General features: G+C 35.2%; 2 protein-coding genes across 3 annotated transcripts in view; one reads left to right on the top strand and one right to left on the bottom strand.

The window, feature by feature from the left end:
• The window catches only part of LOC137830920 (ubiquitin C-terminal hydrolase 13-like), a 32,347-nt gene extending 16,558 nt beyond the window's left edge, over nt 1–15,789 (top strand). For both annotated transcript variants that reach the window (XM_068638329.1, XM_068638332.1), the window contains exons 12-32: nt 4,876–4,954; nt 5,038–5,184; nt 5,513–5,593; nt 5,711–5,830; nt 9,093–9,215; nt 9,681–9,758; nt 9,848–9,936; nt 10,013–10,121; nt 11,687–11,755; nt 12,407–12,517; nt 12,735–12,790; nt 12,901–13,078; nt 13,153–13,254; nt 13,345–13,416; nt 13,994–14,059; nt 14,179–14,244; nt 14,413–14,499; nt 14,623–14,739; nt 14,878–14,952; nt 15,063–15,149; nt 15,258–15,789. In XM_068638329.1, the coding sequence (XP_068494430.1) occupies nt 4,876–4,954; nt 5,038–5,184; nt 5,513–5,593; nt 5,711–5,830; nt 9,093–9,215; nt 9,681–9,758; nt 9,848–9,936; nt 10,013–10,121; nt 11,687–11,755; nt 12,407–12,517; nt 12,735–12,790; nt 12,901–13,078; nt 13,153–13,254; nt 13,345–13,416; nt 13,994–14,059; nt 14,179–14,244; nt 14,413–14,499; nt 14,623–14,739; nt 14,878–14,952; nt 15,063–15,149; nt 15,258–15,299 (1,954 nt within the window). In that variant the 3' untranslated portion in view covers nt 15,300–15,789. The remainder of the gene's footprint in view (nt 1–4,875; nt 4,955–5,037; nt 5,185–5,512; nt 5,594–5,710; nt 5,831–9,092; nt 9,216–9,680; nt 9,759–9,847; nt 9,937–10,012; nt 10,122–11,686; nt 11,756–12,406; nt 12,518–12,734; nt 12,791–12,900; nt 13,079–13,152; nt 13,255–13,344; nt 13,417–13,993; nt 14,060–14,178; nt 14,245–14,412; nt 14,500–14,622; nt 14,740–14,877; nt 14,953–15,062; nt 15,150–15,257) is intronic.
• Nucleotides 15,790–20,224: 4,435 nt separating this feature from the next.
• Nucleotides 20,225–22,019, bottom strand: LOC137832975 (uncharacterized). The gene is made up of 6 exons (XM_068641378.1): nt 21,609–22,019; nt 21,294–21,519; nt 20,777–21,210; nt 20,500–20,695; nt 20,345–20,403; nt 20,225–20,260 (listed from the first exon to the last, which is right to left on the bottom strand). Exons 1-6 carry the CDS (start codon nt 22,017–22,019, stop codon nt 20,225–20,227), a joined length of 1,362 nt encoding a protein of 453 aa, XP_068497479.1.
• Between the last annotated feature and the right edge of the window lie 2,838 nt (nt 22,020–24,857).

Genomic DNA, 24,857 nt, shown 5'->3' with positions numbered 1-24,857 from the left:
CTTGTGTGAATTATATGATCTAAGCAGCAAAAAACTGGCACACCAATAACTTTGAGAAAACCATAGGCAGGTGATTGTGTATGGAACAACAAAGTTCTAAGGTGCATAGGATAGTATAAACTGCTATAAGGAAGGCATGATCCCAATAAGACAATAAGAGAGACATTTGACTAAGAAGAGTAATGATTGTTAGGGATATAGTTCTATGATTAATGTCTAGGGAGATACGGTAAACATGGTAAGGACTAATTCACCACAAAAATTGCACAAAAGTAGACAAAACATCAGATTTGTGTTTGAAAAGAAATACATATGTAAAACATGAGCAATCATTTACAAAAGAAATATAACAAGAGAAATCGTTTGTAGAAATGGGAGAAGGATTCCACAAATTACTGAAGTTCAATTTGAAAGGTGAAAATGTAGTTGGTAAGAGAGTGTTTAGAGGGTGGTCCATGGACTTTGGCCATACAATAAGCAGAATAAAATGACATGCATGCTTTATTTAGTTAAAAAGTATTTATAGGTTGGAAGTTCAACATGTAGTACATGCAAATTGGAATAGCCAAACTGTAAATGCCAATTTGCTCAGTATGCGATTGACATTAATATTGGAAACAATAAAATGTAAACAAAGCACAGGGGAACTAGGAGGCTGATCTTGTTGCTAAATATGTTGACTGGAAAATTGATAAAGGTCCTCCAGTGCAACATGTTCGTGAAGCATGATTTTGTTGGATGGTTGAGATTTTGCAAAATAGTGGCTAGCAAGAAACTCAATAAACATTGTTATTTTTGAGCAAATATGTTAACACTTAATGAGGTTTCTTTGTGATGTAATGAACATGCAAGAATTTGTTAATAGGCGAATAGTCTTTCGGGTTATTGAAAATGTATCTCGCCTTCTAGTCTGTTCCTAAAAGTGTTGAATTTAAAAATTAGAACCCCAAAGTATGATCAATTTTTCATGTTGGTGCCTTGTGATAGACTTAGTTTGTCAACATGACATGTTAAGTGACACGTCAACTACCATCTTATCCTCAACTTGGTATGTTAGGTGGTGGTGGACTTGTCACATAATGTGGTATATAAGGAAACTAACTCTATTAGTTCACATCTCCCATATGAAGGACTAATGAGAAAAATGACTCTTACTTCAAGGTACTAATTTTAATTTCAACACTTTTAGGGGCTTTTCGTGGATATGAAAGGCTATTGATCCTCAAGAATAACATTGATTTTAGGATTATGTGAAGAAGTGAGTACAAAAGAGCTAGATGAGAAAATATATAAACCCAGTTGGTTGTGAATGATGATCTGTTTAGGAGTTTGTTGGATATTTTGAGAGGCACTAATCACATGCTATGAAGCCCTAGAGTTAGGAAACCAAGACTGAGAGTTAGCTTCGCTTGATCAGTTTTGCAACCGTAACTTGAAAAAAATTGGGAAGAGTGAAGTGTTGTTGGACTGTTGATGTGTGAAGGAGAATGCTAATGTTGTTACTTGTTAGGAGGTGGCTGTGACCACTTAGAGACTGAGGAGTAAAGTAATAATTGAGTTTCCTTGTGATTGAGGCCAGTGCATGACAAAAACAGGTGTGGTTGTGGCATGAAAAACGAGGATTGAAAAGATTGTAGCAAGTGAGAGCAGTGTGCCGTTATCATATGATGTATTAATTCATTAAGATATGATCTTTTACAATTGTAATATGATACAAACTATAAAGCAATAGCCGTTATCAAAAGTGTTAATGAACTTATCCAGAACCTACACATATATTGGCTTTCTGCTCAATTTTATGTGCCTTTGATACTGCCACATTGATTTTTCTTTGTTTTGTTATGTTGTTTTTGTTCATTTGCTTTTTTAATCCCATTTAGTATGTGATATTGCAATTCTAGATTGCTAGATCTTAATCCTAACTAAATAAGAAGGAAATAAATCATGATGTATTGACGGTAGGATTTATATGATGTTTTACAATGTGATACGCAACTTAAAAGCATTAGCCCTTATCAATACCTATAATAGATCATAATACTAGCTTGATAAGGAAACAAAGTATGAAATGTTGAGAATTGTGAACCCGACCTTATATAAGACCGACCTTGTTAGGCAACATCTACATAAGACCATAAGATCAACCTCTTTAGGTGGTATTTACAAAAGACCCACCTTATCGGGCAAGTCCTGACCTAACTTTATCGGCATGACATTTGCTTAGAATTTCACATTACCTAACAAACGCAAGTTCATTTTTTGAACTTGCAATTGTCTAAACGATAATGGAGAACAAGGCCTTAAATCGATTGGGCACAACTTGTGTCATAATGACTTGTGTCCTAATGAAAATGGGCTACCTAATGTTTTCGTGCACGACGATACACCTATTAGGCACAACATACATCGTAATTTATTTATGGGTTTTTCGTTGAATAAACCTTTTCACCTTGCCTACTTGACTTGAGGATGTGGGGTTGTGTATCGATAGTTACTATGATCTCCTATTAAGAGGGAATGTAACTTATTTATGGAGTTGGTTATAGGCAATGTTGTTAAATTTGAGGATCGTAACTCAGGGATCGTAAGAGTTACAACACAACTAAAAACATTCAAAACAGATTCTTAGTTCATAAAATATTGATATAAATAATTAATAAAATTCATAAATGTTTAATACACTTAATTATCCAAGGAAATTCTTTTCTTGAATCCCTCACCCCTTGCTCCACCAAGGGAGCAGTAGAAGAGAAGAGAAGAACGTAACAAAGAACAATGAGCAACCAACGACGAGGACTAGCAGTGAGAGTAAGCGACGACAAACGATGAGGAGAGCAAGTGGTGTTGGAATACAAGCGTAACTGTGAACGCGATTGCGAAGACAAGCGCAGTTGTCAACACAATTGAGAAGTGCGACAATGATGGTGCGAGTGCGAGAGTAGTGGCGGCGAGAGCGAGTGAAGGTTCGTTGGTTTTGTTTCAGATTTCTTACTAACCCAACAAAGCATCACATTTTAGGTTGTTTTGGGCATTATTTTGGACAAGTGGGCCGTGATGCGATGCACCATGTTTTTGACAAAAAATGATCGTTCAAGAGTCGAGTAGAAGATTGAGAAGCTCCAACATCCTTCGATTCATTGAGCCGTGCGACAACTCGTTCTGGTCCCCTCCGAATTCGATTCGCCGTCCTAGTGACCTCAAGCTTGGCCTCCAAACTTGCTAAATTATGCTAGTATGCGAGAGATGTGATAACACTACTTGAAATATTTGCCAAAAATAAGGGAATATCTGCTTGTCGTATATGAAATCGTTTGAGAAAAGTTCAAACTCTAAAAATTAGATTATATTAGTTGGGATTTAAAGGATAATAAACAACTAACTAGTTCTGGATTCCTTAATAGTTCCAATTGCCCTTCTTGTTTCCATACTAGAAAAACAGAATGAGAGGGGAAGAAAGTTACAAAACAATTTAGGTCATGAGTAAGTTTTTAAACACAAACAAAGTTATTAGAATTTTTTGGAGCAAGAAGGACATTTCTAAGGTTGGAGATGACAAAAGAGCACTATTGTGTAGTCCAATAGTGCTCTTTTGTCATATGCAAGGTAGTTAAAATTCTGATTATGATAAAGATAGTGAAGGGCTCACAATATTGTAAATTGTGGGATCATGACAGAGATTGTAGAATTTTCTACGGAAGTATGATACACACCCTTGGGCACATAACGTAAATAATTGAAGTAAAATTGATCACTTTGTCAATACCTCATCAAACTTAAGTTCATCTGATATAAATCATTCAAATAAAATGAAAACTCAAGGGATCTTCATTAGCTCTATTTCCTTTATGAAGCACATCAATAAGAACATCCTCCACCTCTACAGGTAGATGGCAAGAACATCATCCTCTTCCCCACCACCTTGGGCTTGATCTTCAACCAAGTGTTCATCATCTCCATTTGAATTGGGATCATCATTTAAATCTATCTTTTAATTGTCTCCTCCTTCAGCATTTTGCATAATCTACTTATCATTGGATGGAATACCATCATGTTCAAACTCCTTAGGTGATCTTCTTCTACCTTCCTTTTTCTCAACAAATTTGGAATTAACCTTGTCATAAACAACTTCATTCATAGTATCTTGTTTCAAATAATTTATTCTCTTTGTGTGGACCTAATAATGCATATGTAAATATACGTAAGTAATTACTAATTTACTATATTTTAATTCTAATTTCACAAATTTTAAGATCTTATCATCTTAAATGCGATCTAGTCATGTTCACATCCAAAAGAACTAAATGTCAAAATACATGGATGACAAACCTTTGAATCTCTAGATGTTGATCTCCATAAGACTACCCCAAGTTGCTATAATCTTTTTCCCAATTGCCTTAATAACCAATGTCTTTCCAAACAACTTTTTTTTTTCATTCTTGAAATCTTCTAGTTGCAAATCAATTAAGTGTTACTCCTGAGGGTTAGGCACCATCTTTTTTATACATTGCAATAGGCCAAATTTAACTTTTGTATCTGCTTTAAAATTTGGAGAATAATGCAATTCAGGATTCAAAATGTAGTCTGCAGCATGCAAAGGACTATGGAGTTGGTTGTCCCACCTTTCCTAAATAATATTTCACACATCTTCATATTTGAAATCTGGCTGTTGGAGTGCTAGAGAATTGGAATATTCTGTTCTCTGCTACTTTATTAGATTTAGCGACTGTTTGATACTTTATTAGATTCAGAGGCTATAACTGCAGTAAGGGATTCAATAAGGGAGGCTGTTTAACTTCTTTTTTCTGTTTTTTAAATACCCGTTTTGACCCTGTCTTGGTATTAACTATCTGTGAATATCTGGACTGGCATATTCAGGTATAAATTTGACGATGAGAGGGTGACAAAAGAAGATAATAAAAGAGCATTAGAGGAGCAATATGGTGGTGAGGAAGAGGTAATTATTTTATTCCCTTTGACCATGTTTTTTTTTCCTATTCAATATTTTCCTGTTAAGGATGGAAGATTGTGTTTGAACAGTTACCACAGGCAACTCCTGGGTTCAATAACACTCCATTTAAGTTCACCAAATACTCAAATGCTTATATGTTGGTGTATATTCGTGAAAGTGACAAGGACAAAATCATATGCAATGTGGATGAGAAAGACATTGCAGCACATTTAAGGGTAAGAGTGTATTCTTATCTACATTAGAGTCTAAAACACTTGCTTTAACTTAGATGGCTGTTTATTTGAGAATAGGTCTAAGAAAGCATTTCCTGCTCAGTGTAGCTCTCAACATGATTGCACTTAAGAACATATCCTGTTTTATCTTGTCTTTTTTTCTCCTTGATCTCTGAATTTTGTTCTAATGAGAAACTGCAGGCCTTATGAACATATTGGGCCAAAATTAAGTGAATTTCAATTTGCTGTGTCCTCTACTTTTTATTTTTCTGTTATTTAGGTTGCTTTATTATGGAAATCGGGTATGATTTTCTGCAATGAATTAATGTAGGAGAGGTTGAAGAAAGAACAAGAAGAGAAAGAGCACAAAAAGAAAGAAAAGGCAGAAGCTCACCTTTATACTATTATAAAGGTTCTTAGTTTTTACCGTGACTTACAGGAGCGATTGAATATTGTTTATCGTGCACTTAACCAAGGTTTTGAATTACACAATAAATTATGTTTGTTATTACTGATATGATATTCTTAGGTGGCACGAGATGAAGACCTGAAAGTGCAGATTGGAAAGGCTATATACTTTGATCTTGTAGACCATGACAAAGTTCGTAGTTTCAGAGTCCAAAAGCAGACATCTTTTAATCTTTTCAAGGTATCTTCTGCAGTCATGCCCTTTTGCTTGGTCTTGATACTGCATTATTTTTTCATTTAAGAATTCAGAGTGAAGGGCAAATTAAATTAGCCTCACAGAAAATGGTATAAAACATACAACAATTATGATATTGAGATATATAATTTAAAGTAACCAAAATACCGAGATTTATTGATGCTGCAGCCTAAAAATACATCGATGCCAGAATGAAATGAAGTTACATTCTTTTAATGTCTCCCCTCTTCAAAAAGTTGATTTAAATTTAAGCTAACTCAAGGCTACAAAATTTCTCGTAAGATTAGGTTTGCATTTATATATAATTTGGCTTAAATTGTAAATCCTAAACCTACTTATATGCTATAATTTGGCCATATCTTTGGTCGACGTGGGATTTCCGACATACCTCTAAGCCTAATTCATTCTTACAAAACCGGCTTGTAATGTGAGGACTGTCCCCACTTATATACTGTAAATTGACCTTGTGTCTAGTCAATGTCATATGTCCAACACCCCCTCATGTTTAGACATGTACATCTTGAGCATGAGATTAGATATTTGTGGGTGATCTAATAACGGTGTGATAGCTGATGACATGATAGACCCAACAAATCTTATAAGAACAGCCTCTGATATCATATTGAGATATGAGTATAAGCCTAACTCATCCTCACAAAACCGGCTTGTAAGGTGAGGAGTGCTCCCACTTAGATACTGTTAATTGACTTTATCTCTACTCAACGGGGGATCTCCAACAACTTCTTTACACTATGCACTGGACATTTCAAGCATGAGACTAAATATTTGTAGGTAGTTCAATAATGGCCCGATAACGGATGACACAATAGGCTTAGCAAATAACCAGATATTTTCCATTACTAGATATTGATTTTGTTCCTTATAATTACTTTTCAATGGAGAAGTTTCATGGATACATTTTCAAGAGTGAAAAAACTACGTTATAGTTGTAGATTGCATTAGTTGTTGAAAATTTTGGTAGGGAGGGATGAAAATAGGAATTGTTGAACAATATTCTCCTAATCATACGATAGAAAAGATGTTTGATGGAGTGCTTATCACTAGGCTTAAAAGTATAACTTTTGTCCTACGGGTTAGTGTTGGATCCAACAATTGGTATTAGAGCTAAGGTCACAAATTCGATTCTTAGTGGGGCAATTGTTGAAGGGAAGAAAGTTGCAAGTTGCATCAGTTGTGCTATGGCGGAGGTTAGGTAGGTCAAGTCACGATTGAGGACTTCGATTCCTAGCGGGGCAATTGTTGAGAGGGAAATGGATGCACCCTACAACAATTTTTCCCTCAATGGTCTTTTTAGGAATTAAACTCTTCGATTGTGACTTTGCTCAGTTGGTCTTTGCCATGAGACATTTAATGCAATCTACAACAGTCTGCCCCTTAACAATTGTCCCTCTAGTAATTGAACTTCTGACCTTGGCTTTGATATCAATAGTTGGTTCATGCACTTACCAGTAAGTCAAAAGTTATAACTTAAGTTACGCCACAACATTTTCTACTTGATATTGTAACAACCTAAGGAAAAAAATCTATTGTGACTTAGCACAACAATTCTATTGTGACTTGGTCTATGGGACAACTGATGCACCACCTTGTCAGGAATTGAACTCTTATGAGTTGACCTACCTAGTTTTTGTCATAGGACAATTGATGCAACCAACAACAATAAAAGAGAGATTTCTAAAGCCCTTGATACTAGTGCTATACTTCAAGCTCTAATCTTAATAAAATAACAAAACAAAATAGGAAATACAAGGGAGCTTGATATCCACTCCTAAGAAATAATCTAATACTGAAAAATATTCTTAGATACAAGAATGATATTGTATCTAAGAATATACCAAAATATAGAAGAAATTTGGCCTCCTTCCTCCTAGTAGAGGCAAATGTACCAAAATATAGGAAGAAATTACCCAATCTGCAGTAAACTCACTAAAAAGTGTGTTGTGTTGAACCCAATTTTTCAAAGTTTGGAAATCTAAACCCTACCCTACCCTATATGTGATTTGTTGCATTATGGGTTTGTTTGATTTGCAGAAGTTTGAAAAGGATTATATGTAATAAATATTTAAAAAAGATAATTTATGAGTTAACCCACAAAATAAATATTGATATAGAAAATAACAACCATACACCACTATCGTATTCATCAACGACAAAGCAAATATACAGCTGAAATATATAAAACATTTGACTTTAAATTTTTAAAATAATAATGAATTAATCTCAATCTGGTGGGTCAATGCAACCTGCATTTCGTTGGTGGTTTCAGTCCTATAACCCAATCCATTGTGGTAGCTTAGATGGATAGCTGTTGGGTTCAGTCTGTTTTGATGTGGCTAATTCCTCTTCCAAAACCTTTGATTGTAACCACAAAATTCACATGAGTAGCAGGGTACAGACAGTGCCAAAGAAAATGATTTTAAATGACTGTTCAGTTTTAAAGGCAAAGAGTACTGTGAAGTCTGTAAATTTGTTGTAAATCTCTATAGATTCATTGCAATTTCTATTTTGTATTGACGGATGATATATCTGCGTATGACAACTATGATTACTTTTTACAACTTTAAAATTTTGTGACCTACATTCTCCTTTCATAAGAACAGAAGACCTTAAAAGTCTAGCCAAATTCTATGGAATATTACATTATGGAACTTATTGGAGAATAAATATCTAATCGCCTACCGATGGGGTATGAAAAGGGTATGTTAGTGAGGCACATCACCTTATAAGCTCATAATGTGAATTTAGATTTAACTCAACTTTATAAAATTGAATTGTAAGATGAGAGTTGTTGGCCACTTATATAGTATAATTTGTTCATATCTCTAGTCCATATGACATCTCCAAACCTCATGCTTGTTGAGTAGACATTTTGTACATGGGGTTTGTAAGTGCTCTGAAATTGGGTGACACAATTGGGCTAACAACATTGACTTGTATAGCTTATGGTATAAGAGAATGTGAGTTTAGGTCTGATTCAATTCTAAAAAACTTTGTTGAGTGAGAATTGCCTTGTACTCATGTACAATAATTTGACCATATATATGAGATCTGAAAATTAGAAGGATATAATGAAATGTATTACATGAATCAACATGATCAATATCTGTTGTAACAATAATTTAAAATGTTAGTGATGATTGCTTAGTTTGTCATATAGCATTTCTTTAAATACTTTATATCGTAATTTTATTTTAATGCCCATTTTTGCACCTTCTCTTTTATACAGGAAGAGGTTGCAAAAGAATTTGATGTTCCAGTTCAATTTCAGCGGTATTGGATATGGGCAAAGCGGCAAAACCATACTTATCGTCCCAACAGACCATTGACACCTGCTGAGGAAGCACAATCTGTAAATTCTCTTGTTTGCTTGGAGATTTTGTTTCTACTTTGTCCCTTTTAGTTTGCTGCTGGCTAATTGTTTCTTGATCATCGAGATGTTTTACAATTATATTAAGCTCCTTCAACCATTTGGTTATGTTTTTTGAATTATAGCTTTGTTTTGTTTTAATTATTTCATTATGGTGCTATCTTGCTATATGTTTATTTCATTTTGTAAGCTGGCCTAATGGTTCATGGGTTGCTTTTGTTTTTCACTTTCCTCATTGTTGACTGTTTTTTCTTTCTTGAAACAAAAAAAAAAATCATTATTTCAGTAGTGTTGTCCATATTAATTGTTGTGGATCCTTGGGTCTGTATTCCTTGTTCTGGGAATGCTTTGATGTCTTTTAATTTTTATTTGTGTTGGTGCTTGGTTATATGAAATGAAGAATCATATGATTTGAAGTTTTTCTCAATGTACTTCACTGCATTGCAGGTTGGACAATTGAGAGAAGTATCAAACAAGGTTCACAATGCAGAATTAAAATTGTTTTTGGAAGTGGAGATGGGGATGGTAACGTTTGTATTAATTGATATTAGTATTATGAAATTTTAGTGTACAACTCGAAAGTAGTCCTGTTGAAAATCTGCATTAATGTTTAGGATTCTCGTCCCATCGCACCACCTGAAAAGACCAAGGATGATCTATTACTTTTCTTCAAGCTGTATGATCCTGAAAAAGAGGAGCTGCGGTACTGAGTAATTTCTTTATTTTAACATTTTTATGAGACCTCGGTTGACCTAAGATTTATTTCATTATAATGGCAGTTATGTTGGAAGGATCTTTGTGAAGTGTACTGGAAAGCCATTGGAAATCTTAACGAGGTTAAATGAAATGGCTGGTTATGACCCTGAAGAAGATATTGCACTTTATGAGGTTGGTTTGTATTGGTTCCTTTAACTCTCTTTAACTGAATGAACAGCTAAATATGTTGTGATGATGGTAATGAAGTTGGTTTTTGACTGAAATTCTAGTATATTTGCTTTCATGCTACCTGAACTTTTGTCTTTTTCTGTCTCTTCTTTTTCCCATTTTAGTAAATATGGTATCAGAACCATTTAGAGCCTATTCTACAAGAGTTTGTTGGGCTTATCAGGCTACCCACTATCGGACCACTATGACCACCCATAATATCTGACGCATGAGTTGGCTGGTCTTGACATGAGGGGTGTGTGTTGAAGATCCCACATTAATTAGAGATTAAGACATTTAATAGTATATAAGTGGGTGCATACCTCATCTTATAAGCCAGTTTTATAAGATTGAGTTAGGTTTAAAGTCCATTTTTTAATATATTTCATTGTTTTAGCCACTAAATTTTCTAGTGAACGGTTTTGGCATCAGTGTGTTGTAAGTAATAGACCGAGGAAGAGATAAAGAACAGATATGAAGAAAAGAAAAAACTAGATTCAATATCAACTGTGATTACAACATATATATCTATATATAGGTATAAGTGTTACTAAGCACCGAGTCAATAACTACCTATAACTAGTAACATCTTGTAACTAACTAAAAGGAAAAGATTGATTGTAAAACTAAAACAGAAAGGCTAAACAGAATAGAACTACATTAGAGTGAAATGAAATGTAAAATGCCAAATACAGTGAATTCCGAGCTAATGCAATATCTGTAATAATAACAGATTAGTGCTTTATGTTATAGAAATTAATTGGTTCCTGCATTATGTAAAAAGGGTAGGACCTTATAAAGGATGGATACTTTGAATCATAGCCGTTTGTGTTTTAACCTTGTCACATTTCAATATGGGATACTACATGACATCATATAATTACATTGATCATTTTTTTACTTTTCTTTAGTTATACCAATATTGATTGGAATACCAGCTCAATTTGATGTCTATAATGTCCTTTACTCTTTTTAATCTGGAATTCTCCCATAACTTTTATGTTAAATTCAGATTAATTTTATGTGTTGCATTATTGCTATCTTGTGCCTTAAGTTTTTGAAATTTCCTGATAAGACTCCTAGACATCAACAAGATGCTTATGGGCCTAATATACTTGAGAAAACTGAAAGGCCCTGAATATGGCAAGTCTACACTCGGAGAAAGAGAGTGTGACCCAGTAGTGAAGAGAATGAAAAAGAGAGTGGGGCCTGATAGTGGAGGGAATGAGAAAGAGAGTGGGGCCAGTAGTGTAGGGAATGAGACAGATAGTGGGGCCAGTAGTTGAGGGAATGATACTTAGTTACTGAATGATGAGGTGAGGGGCGTGCAGTGAGGAGTCAGTATTTGGGAAGAGTGGAGAGTGGGGAGAGGCAGACTGGATTATAGCTTCTAATATTCCTTTGTCTATCATTTTCCTTATCCCTGTTTTGAGCCGAATGTGTCCTGTGTTATATCCATGCTTTGTATTCATTTTTATGATCCGAGACTGGATTGTGCCATTTGTGGATTGACTGACTTTTATTTGCAGGAAATTAAGTTTGAACCAAATGTCATGTGCGAACCTATTGACAAGAAAGTAACCTTTCGAACTAGCCAGGTGAGTTATATCCATAATTGATGCACGACTTGTTTCAGCTTTTGAAAATAATTCCTTGGAATTTTGGGAATGGTATTACTAGAAATTACAATTGCAATGTCTGATTGACCAAAACATTCTGGGGACTGACACGAGTGGCAGTAGTGGTGGGGTGTTGCTGGATTCCTGTGATAGGTCATCAGCTATTGTCAACTTCTGACATAGCAGAGGGACAGTTTGTGGTCACTGTTGTAACTATCAGTTATTGCTGACAGTGACCTATTCTGGTGATGGGGGCAGATGGGTGCCTCCTACTGTCAGTCAATGGTACTGGCATGGAGTTGCCATGATGTGGCAATCCTTGACTGCATAAGGTGGTCACCTCAGAAAATGATATGGTTATGTTAGATTGATGACGACCAGGTCAAGTGTTTCTAGACAACTTTCATGTAAGAAATATTCTCTTGCTAAGAGAATAGAGCAAACCCACCCTACCTCCTTCCTTGGGAATGAAACTAGTCTGAGAATGTTCAGCAATAATATTCTGGCAATCAAGTTAATTGGGAATGTTTCAGTAATAACATTAGAATCCACTATTCTATGTAAGGATTCCCACTATTACATAGCCAAATACCTCAATTTAGTTTATTGGCTTATATTCTATATTTGCAGCTGGAAGATGGTGATATCATATGCTTTCAGAAGGCTTCCTCTATGGATATTGGGGACAATGTCCGTTATCCAGATGTGCCCTCATATTTAGAATATGTGCACAATCGCCAGGTACGTTCCTGTTTTGGTTACTTCATACAAATTTGTTTGAGTTTTGTGATGTAGACATGGAATTTCCCAAAATGCAGTCATGTTTTTGATATCTTGCCCTCTTTTCACAACATACCTGTGCTTGTTCATATCTGTATGTGTAATTAATTAATCATGAAAATTTCATGTTAATATTGAAATAAGAACAAAAATTGCTTATAATTTTATGTATTCATAGGTGGTTCACTTTCGATCTCTCGAGAGACCTAAAGAAGATGACTTTTTCTTGGAGATGTAAGCATCTCTAATTGTTAAATATATACTGTTTATTCTATTTTATTAAAGAGCAGATGTAGTTTTTATGCAGTACAAGGCTTTTATACTCTTGATTTACTAATTTCTAGGTCAAGGCTTTTTACCTATGATGATGTAGTCGAGAGAGTAGCCCAACAACTTGGTTTGGATGATCCGTCCAAAATACGGCTGACACCACACAACTGCTACTCTCAACAACCAAAACCCCAGCCCATTAAATATCGAGGGGTAGAACATTTGTCTGATATGTTAGTTCATTACAATCAGGTAGTTATTGATACATTAATAATAATTGTAGCTTTTGGAAAGACAATAGATCTTATTCCTTTCTTCAATGTCAGACGTCAGATATATTGTACTATGAAGTACTTGACATCCCTCTACCAGAATTACAAGGTTTGAAAACTCTGAAAGTTGCATTTCATCATGCCATTAAAGATGAAGTGAGTATGCTGACCAGATTTCTCTTCCATTTTTTTGTAGTTTTTTTTGCCCATAACACCTTTCTGTGTTTCTTTATATATTTTTGTCAGGTGGTTATTCATACTATCCGACTCCCAAAGCAGAGCACTGTTGGGGATGTCCTGGATGATCTTAAAACAAAGGTGAAATTCTTAAGCTTTGATTCATTCACTTGCCTACGTACACAACACTACGGGCATAAGTCACAAATGCACACAAATATCACGTATGGCTTCTTCTGTAGTTGAAAGGGAAATCAAGTAGTGTCAACTAACCTTTGGAGATTCAACATTGATTAGTTAGGCAAACTACTGTATTGCTGTGTTAGTTCTCGAGGTACCGGGTTAGTGATTGGATCATTGGGTTACTAGTTTACCCTATCTATTACTATACATGTCTGTCTACAACACAATTTGACAAATCTACTCCAAATTTAGTATCTTTATCCTAAGAAAGTAGTAATGGTTTTTAAACAATAAGCTCCATCAACTTGTACCTGGTTATTATATTTTCGAATGATCCAGTCAGGTCACTCCAGTCAACCTGGTCAAATGCATTTCTAACAAGGGTCAGTATGGTTTTCGTAACATTAGTTGGGACTGCAATTTGGGGTATATACCAAGTTTCCCTAATAAAGCTGCCCAATTTACCTCCATTAATAACTTCTAGATGACAGTGTACTATTTCTATACATCACGCCTACTTATTATTATTGCTCAGGTAGAGTTATCTGATCCTAAAGCGGAACTTAGGTTGCTTGAAGTCTTCTATCACAAAATATACAAGGTAAAGAATTACACATGCATTGATGTCATGTGGATTTGTTATAATGTGTTATGGTTACCAAAAAAATCATCGGGAAATCTTGATTAAATTTACCATTCAGTATAATCGTATCTGTGCAGGTCTTTCCTCCCAATGAAAAGATTGAAAACATTAATGATCAGTACTGGACATTACGAGCAGAGGAGGTAGGAATCTAAAACAAGGGGACATTTAGCATAATGAAGTATTCCTGCTTTATTGCTGAAATGATGACACCAACTGCCTCTTCTACATATGTCATTATATTATATTTTTGTTCAATTTCCCTCCCTAAATAATTGTAATACCTGCATGGTCATTTTCAAATTTAATAGATTCCAGATGAAGAGAAAAGCCTTGGTCCTCATGATCGTCTAATTCACGTGTACCATTTCAATAAAGACACAGCTCAAAACCAAATGGTAACTAGTTTTAATTGATATATCTTTTATTATTAAATTTGAAAAATTTAATGTCCTTCATATTTCGTCCTGATATTATATGACAAAAGTATTATATTTTTCTTTTCCCTTCAAAATTTACAGCAAATTCAGAACTTTGGGGAACCTTTTTTTCTGGTTATACATGAAGGAGAAACTCTATCTGAAATTAAGGTGCGAATACAAAAGAAACTTCAAGTTCCTGATGATGAGTTTGGCAAGGTATTTCCTCATTTACCTGTGTTATTTTTTATTTTTGCGCAGATATTTGTGTAATTTTGTTTGCTTGACAGTTCAATGAGAAAAAAAAATTTAGTATATCTGATTTCAATTCACCGAACATATTTCTCGTTTGGCCAGTGGAAGTTTGCATTTCTATCACTAGGGCGTCCGGAGTACCTTCAAGATTCTGACATTGTATCCAGTCGTTTTCAGGTGGGATGATATGAAACTTAATCGTAATTATTTTTCTTAAAACAAATGTCCACCTCTGTATTCATGTTCGAATTTGTTTACATTGTACTTTCTTTGTTAATTTTTAATAGAGAAGAGATGTTTATGGTGCTTGGGAGCAATATCTTGGCTTGGAGCATACTGACAATGCTCCTAAAAGATCATATGCTGTCAACCAGGTTAGTGAATCTTTTAACGAGCAAGCTTTCCTCAAGTACAATTTGGTTTTGAGGGTATAAAACTTGGTTTTATTTACTCCATTCAAAATTATATGGCTTTTGTTTCAGAATCGCCACACTTTTGAGAAGCCAGTAAAGATTTATAATTAAAAAACTTCTATTGAAGACAGAGTTCATGCATGGAATGAATTCAGCATTATTATATATCTATGGGCTTGTAAACTTGGGGAAGATGGCAAAAGGCTACTATGTATAGGATTAATGAAATCAGCAATTCAGGTGGTGTCTGCAGACTTTAAGTTAGTTATGTGGTATGTAATTCTTTCTGTCAATGGGTAATATTGCTCTCAACGTCTTGTATCTGCCAACCACAGCGCCTTGAGCTTTTTTACTACTTCCGATTTTGTATGGAGGTTCTTCAAGTTGAGGTCATTGATCATCGTCGCTGAAACTGTATCAGTACATAAGATTTTTGGATTAGTGAGTGTATACAGGGTATAGTTGGTTGACTTTTGTCCTTTTTCTTGATTGCTTCCTGATTTTGTCCAGTTAGAAGTGTTAATCTAAGTTAAGTAAGAGCTGCATAATGGTGTAGCAGAGACAGCTTTTTTATGTAATGTAAAAGATTTACCAGCCTCCATATATCTCTGGTCAGCATAAATTCACCTTTTGATGTGGTTGTTTCTCCTATTCCCCCGGCCCATCTAGCTATGAATAGACATCAAATAAGATAATTATAAATTCATTCTCACTTCAACCATATCTACGTTCGTATTGACATTCCTTCCTGTTGGCAAAATGGAGTCTAAAGGGTAGACAGATTAATTTTAGTCTGTCTTTTCTTGCTTTGCTGTTATAACAAGAGAATAGTGAGATGCTGCATTTTTCCTCAGGAGTCTAATGTTAGAGACCATGTTGCTTCTATACGATACTTCATTTCATTGTCATTTATTGAGTCGAAAGATAGTATGCACCGATCTTCAGCTACTGATATTTGTGGTTCATACTTTTTAAACACAAGGGAAACTGTACATACACAAGCTAAATGACAGCTATATCCTCTAATTTTTAAAACTCTCGTGTTTCGCATAAGATATGTATTTTTATACTTTTAATAGATGATATTGATCGCTCATATTTTAGTAAGGTGGCATTTTTCTCATGAGTCTCATGTTCCTCCTATAGCGGTAGGTGTTACAATATATTCACTAAACGTTTTATAGTTTTTTTGTTCACTTTCTTATAGTATCATAATATTTATTTTATTAAAAAATATTATATTATTAAAATTTAATAAAAAAGGAAATTAAAAATTATTAAAATATTAAAGTAAATAATTTCAATAAAAAATATTAAGAAATTTGATTTTTTAACGTTCGAACTCTTCAATTTTAGGAAATATCTTAATTTTATAGAAAACAAAAGAAATGTGTGCTGTCTTATTGAAAAAAACACAAGCGAGAGTGATATGTGACTTCTATTTTATGCCCTCTTTTACTTTAGTGTTGGGCCACAGTTTTTATGGTTCTTGGCTGATTTTTCTAGCTTACTTCAAAGCCCGATTAAGGTTCAAATAAGGTTTATAGATGTTTTTACAAAAAATTACAACTAATTACAAAAAGAAATTACACTTGTATAATATCTATAGGACTAAGAAAAAGAAAGAAAATTTTAGTATTCTACCATTCAATTGTAGAGCCTTCCTCTATGAGACTTCATCTTCTTCTAGCCTCTTAACTAATAATTTTGAGGTTAGGTAGTTTCAATCAAATGTTTTTTACTTCTGACTAAGCACTTGGAAACGTAACCACTACTTAAAACACTTTTGATATACAAAAGATCAGAGTTGCTAACTATAAAAAAGGTGTTACGTACTGATACAGATATAGATAAGGTCCAGTCTGTGCTCTTTGGTTGTATTTTAAGTAATTTTTATGTTGTTGGTTTCTCTTGGTTCTGTTATTAGTAATTGTAATTTGACTTTTTTATCAGTGAAAATATCATTTGGTTTCTATTTTACTTTCTTTTATGCATTATCTTGATTTGACAATGACAAAGGGAGAGGAAAGATTTTTTTTCATGTGTTAGCAAGTTGTACTAGACAAAGTCTTGGTGCATTACTAAAATAATTGTCATTATCAAAAAGGGGAGTTTGATAACATGTATGGACTACATGCTTTGTGTACAGACTAATGTAAGTATTGAATGTGAATGAAGAATCTGTGATAAATATTTAAGAGATGGAGGTTCTAAGTCAAAAATTGTTGAAGAGGGTTTTGAATAGTGATGTTAGGTTGTTATTCTTTTAATATAAGTTATTTTTGCCTTTGATCTTATGTCAAGTTAGAAAGTGCAATGTCCTTTCATTTATATATATATATATATATATATATATATATATATATATTTAATTTACTTATTAGACGCTCTAATAATAGATTAGACAATTCTATAAACAACCTCATTAGACATTTCTTTTTTAATGTAAACAATTGTTTCATCGATTATAAAATAGTTTCGAATGCTATTAAGCATTTATTGTAGAAATCTATAAATTTCATATTTAATACTAAATTAAGGGATTTAATCAAAGTAGAATCTATTCTGTGTGTCAACATTAGGGGAATATTCTGCTTATGTGGACACTTACTCATGGTTACTCATGGTGCAACGTTATATTTTGTCATGCATGCAAGTTAACCAACTATGTTAAAAGAAACATTTACTTGACCTAGGAATCACATGTACTACACTTATTCCTAAGTTCAAAAATATCTTTTACTAGTGGTTGTATAAAAGGTTAAATTATGCCACAATGGGTTAATTAACCAAATTGGATCCAATCATAAGGTCCACTTTACTGGCCCAACAGTCGAGTTGACCTGTCTGTACCATGCATCGAGATCGGACCACTGACGCTTTGTCCAGTACACAAGCCCTCCAGGCTCGAGCTGAGCTTGCCTAAGCAAAAAAACTTTTTAGTGCTCTAGCGACTTACGTGGTAGTCTCGCAACGGACAGGTGTGGCACAATGCACGAAGCACAATGCACGAAGCGTTTCTGAGGTGACATTTCATCATACTCAATCATGGACACACACGTGGCGTTCCTATTAGCAGTGGGAAGGTGATGTTGCTTACCATTCCTATATAGTCGTTTAAGTTTAACATTTAGAAACTCGTCACTATTCACTATTTCATTTCTCTACCCTTTGCAACTCCTTCGTGCTTTCCTCACTCTCACTGCACCTTCTTCGCGAAACTGAGAATCTTCCTCGTCCTCAATCGCTCCCTGAAACAACTTATTATTTTGTATTCACATCATTATCTGTTTGGAGCATTCGTTACGATCACATTGCCTGAACTGGGCCTCTACTGGACTTACTCTTCCCTGCTTATGTTGATCGCTATTTCTACTAGTTACATTGCTTTGCTTGAATTTGAAATGTATCATTGCATGTGGTTTGCCTTGCTTGAATGTGTGTCTGTATTTTTTTGTGTTTTCTATTTTTGGATTCCCCACAATTAATTACAAAGCTCTATACCCCTAGGCTCCCCAAAACCTTTTAGAAGAGGTTTCTATCTACACCTTTTGTGAATTTCTCTTAGTCTTTAGTCTTATCTTGTGAGAATTTGAGAGCTCTCAAGTGGCGGCTTCCAACATTTATCTTGGAGTAATTTCATCCTCCAAGTGGTGTACTCATAATCTCAAACTTCACTCTCATAAGCTTCCCTTTCCTTCCATTGCCATTCCATCCAATTCATAAATATATTCTTTAGTATCCTTTTGTCCATTCGGTTATTGTCTTTGTAATTGCTTTCCATCCTTAATTTCGCCCCTTATCTTGGCATCATTGCCACTTTATAATTATCTTTTTCCTTTTGCCTTTGTGAAACGAACCTTCGATCTACTTAACCACTTGGTTAAGTTAATGTCCAGTGGGAATTTTCCTTAGGTTTTCACTCATATTTGCCTAAAAATCTCAATCCTAAAATCAAATCACATCATGTTGTTATCAGAGCTTAGGTTCTTATGCTTAATTGCTTGAGTTGATTCGACACTTTATAATTTCTTTACATTCTAGCACCTTTAATTCTTGTCTTTAAATTCAAGTACCTTTAATTTCTTGTCTTTAAATTCAAGTACCTTTAAATTTGAACTGGCCAAGACCTCGGTCATCGGCGCTAGAGAAAGACATCGGACATCAGATATCGATGGTCTGATAGTAATGGTGGGCCACGTAAGCTAGTCTCACGAACAGTATGAGTTAACACCCAAATACCAAAAAGACCTAAGTCATGAGATGATCATGCATGGGGTGTGTATGGTACATTCGGGTACGACACAAGCAAGTGTTCCTTGGAGGCGTTAAGGCTTGTTAGGGTTAGGGTTTCTTGGGAAAGACTGCATGCATGGCACATGAACACTTAGGGCACCCAAGAATAGATGATGCTGCAACGCTGGTACATGAGTAGGTACCCTGGCGGCTATGTTGTTAGGTCTATGCACTCCAGTAAAGGGAAGTCCTATGCGTCAGATTACGCTAAGATTGTGTACTAGCGGCGCAAGGACATTCTCCCAAGAACCCTAAGCCGGCTAAGAGACGTGGGAACAGAACAAAAGTAACCCTAGATACAACCTTTATAAAGGGTGGTAAGAACCTTAGAAAAGGTACGGTTCTAAGACTCATATTACTGTTTCTTTAGCCCTTACTAACTTGAGCGTCAGAGTGCAAATTGTTAGAATGTATGGCTTTAAACTAGAGGGGTGGTGAATGGTTTAAAGAGGGGTTTCACAATCTTTTTAGTCTAGAATGAAATTCCTTGGAGAAAACTTGATTCAGAATTCAGTTTGCCAAAAACACAAAGCTATTTAGCACAACACCAGAAAAAAAATCGGTTGTTTCGTAGAAACAATCGGTTGTTTATACTAGTTAACAAGTATAAACTGAAATTAAAGAGTTTAAGGGATAGAGAGATTGCACACACAGGTTTATACTGGTTCAGTCTCAAACCAAGAGCTACATCTAGTCTTCCCAGAAACCACTGGGGAATGCACTAAGTAACCAAACCTAGATTACTTACAACGCCATTTTGCCGCAGATGGTTTGACCTACATACATTTCACATATTAGTATATCATGCGAAATGTGAAGTTAAATGTAATTGTTACGTAAAAAAGTACTTATCATTGTACCTTAATCAGCTCACTCCAAACTTCGTCCTCGGCTTTAAAAAGTTTGGTGGTCTGGTTCCCTGCGAAACCACTCAATCCACCAAACAAATCATGGATTTCCCTCCACCTGTCCTTCAGGCTTTTCTATCGGTTCTTCACATTATTTTTCTTAAGACCCGATAAACCAGCCTCATTTAAAGCCATAACTATGTTAGTGTATCCTTGAGTGGTCCAACTACTATCAATTCTACACCCTTTTCGTACCTCGTCAATCATTGCATTGAGCAAAATTAGGTCCATCTCCGCCGTCCACTTGGTGAGCTCTCTATAATAACCTGATGAATTTGAAGCCACATTTTTTCCGCGATCCATCTAATTAACTTAAATAAAGTTAGGATGACAAACATTGAAAAATGGTAGAAAATATATTATTTCATGAAATTAATTGTTTACATAATCTTGCCACATTTCGTTTGCTAGTGTCCTAATATCACACTCTATCCTGTAATCATGTTCACGAGCATGGGTGGTGCTTGGTTGGACATCTTGTTCTAACAATTCATTATCTACTTCTTCAAGCAGAGACTCATCATTCTCGATCCCGCGTAGAAAGTTATGCACAATACAACAAGCTAAAACAATTTTTGTCATAGTATCTACATCATAATGTGGCTCAGTCCAACTGGCTATAATTGGAAAACGTTTTTTAAGCACCCCAAAGGTTCTCTCAATTACGTTCCTAAGTGATGAATGTCGATGATTAAAAAACTCTTTTGCATTTTGTGGCCCTCTTCGCGAATATTCTTTCAAATGGTATCTCACCCCGCGATAAGGTGTTATTATATTTCGTTTTAACATAAAACCTGCATCACCAAGATAGTATTTTCCTACAAAGATTGTGGAAAACTGGGTTAGTATATACTACTACAACCTTTTAATTATTCTGCACACCCAATCCCCTATAACTAACCTTCTGGAATAACCAAAGGATCGCCTCGTACCAAAGCATCTTTCAATATCCTTGAATCGGAGGCAGTTCCTTCCCAACCGGCTAAGACATATGTGAACTTCATGTCAAAGTCACAGGCTGCAAATATGTTTTGGGTTGGCCAATCTTTTCTCCCTCGAAAACGAGGCGCATCAGCACGTGCAACCTTAGCACGTACATGACTCCCATCTATGACCCCTAAACAATCCTAATGTAAACAAAAATTCATAACTTTAATTGAACACAAACTAAAGAAGACATTACACATAATTTTAAGTAATGTTATTATCAACAAACCTTAAAGTAGGGGAAAAATCGACTGTTGTTAAGGATGTGTGGTTCTACAACCGTTCCATTTGGTTGAATTAAGAATTCCCCCTCCAACCTTAAAATTGCACTCAAAACATTATGAAAGTGACGAGAAACTGTTTCTCCAGACCAATGGAAAAAGAATGACATACTTCGATTCTTCACATTATGCCCAATAATGTGGAGAAATTTCGCTACATGTTCTTCCACGGTTGATCGATATGCATCTTTAACAAGTCTAGTTTCCCGTATTCGTTCACAAAATTTAATGAAAGCTTCCGGTCCCATGCGAATAATATGACGAGATTGTTCAGTGTGAACCAAGTACTCCATCAATTCTTGTCTGCGGCGCTCTTTTTGTGGTTGGGACTGACTCATACAGTTGCTTGTAGTAGGCATTGTGCGTAACAATTTCAATCCAAAAGCAATCATACAAAGAATCATGACTGATGCACCTTGATTTTTTTTTTTTATTTGTTCTTCGATTTGTGAAATTAAATTCATGTTCGCCGCAACAAGATTGTTATAAATTGCAACTGTTTCCTCAAAGTGTATCATCTCTGCCTCGTCATAATTTCTTTCCGAATTCATACCGAACGTGGTTACCGTATCGGTGTAAAAGTACACCAATACAGTTACCCTAAAAGATAATTTTAATTAATTTTAATAAAAAAATTAATAAAAATTACTATATCATTCAATAACATAATTTAATCAAACAACAAATAAAATAAAAAAACCTAAAATTTCTATTTCTACTTTAAAAATATTCAATTTTAAATACATAATTTTTTTTCTTTGTAATAATTTATGTACAATCTAAAATAATATTAACTACAGATTATCAAATTTTATTTGGATTCTGTAAAAATATTATTTACAAATAAAATATTATTTCTTATAAATAATTTAATTTTTAAACACTAATAACTATCTACAATTATTATTACAAATTCAAATTTCTTCTGTAAACTTTTTCCGACTTTTTAAATTACTGTAACATTTTTTTTTAATATTTAATTCTAACACCAATAATTTATGTGAAATAAAATTAAAAAAAATAAGTCAAAATTATATTTCTACTCTAAACTTTTACTGTTTTTTTAATTATTACAACATTTTTATAATGTTTTTAATTATAACATTAACAAGTTATGTTTAATCTAAAAAATGAAAACCCTATAAAAATATTTTTAAAATTTTGAATTCCATTCTGTCAAAATTAAATTTTTTAAATCTGTTTTATAAACAATTCATTTTTAAATAAATAATTATTTTCTACATTTATAATTAAAATATCAATTAAAAATAGCACTTCTAAAATATCAATTACTTTTTAAAAAACCTACAAATTACAAATTTCTTTTTCCACTTGTAAAAATATTCATTTTAAATACATTTATTTTTTTTCTTATAAACAATTAAATCTTATAACAAAAATTACAAAAACATTTTTTTTAATCTTTTCAAGTGATAACATTAATAATTTTTGTCCAATCTAAAAAAACATTAACCATACAGAATACAAATATTCATTTAAAATAAATAAATCTATTCTCTTATAAACAATTAAATGTTAAAAAAAATTTAACTTTGTATATTTATTATTATAAATATAAATAATATTTTGATCCTGCCTGTTGACCGAAACGCTGGAGCTTTGCCTCGTCAAACTTGGATCGACTTCTGCGCCGTGTTAGCCTCCGTCCTTCACCGCGATCCGCCTCAAGAACCTGCAAAAGACGAAACGGCGGCGCTGCGGCCGATCACGCTCCGACGCCCAAGTCAGCGACTGAACCACCAATTACTTAAGAGTAAAACTCAAGAACTCTAAGGAACCGTGACAAGTTCTCTCTCAGTGTACTCTCGTTCTCGCAGTTGTAAAGAAGTAATCTAAACGCGTGCGTACCTCAGAAGTTCGTTGGAAACTCTTATATACCTGGATACTTTCTCTCTCCTGACAGTTACACATCTGGACACGTGGCTCGCATCCAGCTGTACACGTGCCATCATCTGGAGCATCCTTGACTTGGGCGCTATTTCTGACTCTTCTTTGGCTAAGTTACTGATGCATGGTATACTCAGTGCATAGTTGCCTTGGAGTGTGATCTCTTCTGGGTGGCGAGTTCGGGTGCTTTCGTACACACCTTCCCTGTGGTCTCGCCGGCCGCCTTCATGATCTGCCCTACCTGCTTCACCGTGTATGTTCAAGTGTGCTATCTCCCGAGCTTCATCCTCTGGCCAGCTGGGAAATGACCATCTGCCTTCATCTTTGGCGATGTCCTTGTTTCGGTGATCTCTAATCACTTGGTCGCCTGGGTTCACATCTGGCGACTTCATCTTTAACCCGGTGACCGCCGATTCCGGTATGCTAGAGATCGGAGCACGCCAACTTAATAACTGGCGGCTAAACGAGCCCCCCGACCTCCTTCCCTTCTGCCAGCCAGGTGTCCCATCAACACACCTATACAATAGCTTGATGCCACGTCATCACTTCCGACTACCAGGGCGGTACACAAGCCCCCCAGTCTTAAGCGAAGACTTGTCCAGCGAAAAGACTAAAGGAGTCACGTCAATACCGATCTACGTGGCGCTGGCGCAGAATTCCAAACGTTTGTACTCTCTGCTTTCCTGACGCTCTACCAAACACCCTTCCAATCTCTCGACACGTGGCTTCATCAACGGCTACTTTTAATTGTCGTTTGCGCTTCGAAAAACCATTTGAAAAACCCTTAAACCCATTTCACTTCTACTGTTCCATCACCTCTTTGCTTTCTCAAACGCTCTGAGTTTCTTCTGCGAAAACCCACGACGCTCTTCAACCTTCTGGATTCTCAACTTCCTTCATCGTTCTTCTGATCATAGAAAGGTACCCCCTTTACTTCTTCTGCTGAGTTTTCCTGCATTTTAACCGATTCGCATCATCCATTAACTGTCTGGTGCATACGCTGTGGGCTGTTTCTCCTGTTTCTCCCTTCTCGTAACTTAGGGCTTCGTCTCCATTACAACGAACCTTCGTTCGTTCGTTTTTTCATCCTTCTTTCACGATCGAGCCAGCCTCTGCGAACCCTGCTCACCTTTCCCTTTCTTTTTCCTTTGCAGTTTCCGCGATGGCTCGCTCAAAGATCACCCCAAATCCTCCTCCCTCGTCACGAAACCCTCCGTCTCAAGCTCATAACCCACCGCGAGCACCTGGTGCTTCTTCTTCCCAGGCTGAGAGGCCTGCAACCTCTTGCC

Source organism: Phaseolus vulgaris, chromosome 6, assembly GCF_000499845.2.
Source record: "Phaseolus vulgaris cultivar G19833 chromosome 6, P. vulgaris v2.0, whole genome shotgun sequence".
NCBI lineage: Eukaryota > Viridiplantae > Streptophyta > Magnoliopsida > Fabales > Fabaceae > Phaseolus > Phaseolus vulgaris.
This window is presented reverse-complemented; position numbering and strand designations above follow the sequence as displayed.

Excerpts from the sequence above, each read along its gene's own strand:
- LOC137832975 (XM_068641378.1), bottom strand. The coding sequence starts at position 22,019 with ATGCCTACTACAAGCAACTGTATGAGTCAGTCCCAACCACAAAAAGAG. Across the intron at positions 20,404-20,499 it reads AAATGAGGCTGGTTTATCGG|GGAACCAGACCACCAAACTT; the intron begins GTCTTAAGAAAA and ends GTGGTTTCGCAG. Across the intron at positions 20,261-20,344 it reads TTTGGAGTGAGCTGATTAAG|GTCAAACCATCTGCGGCAAA; the intron begins GTACAATGATAA and ends AAATGTATGTAG.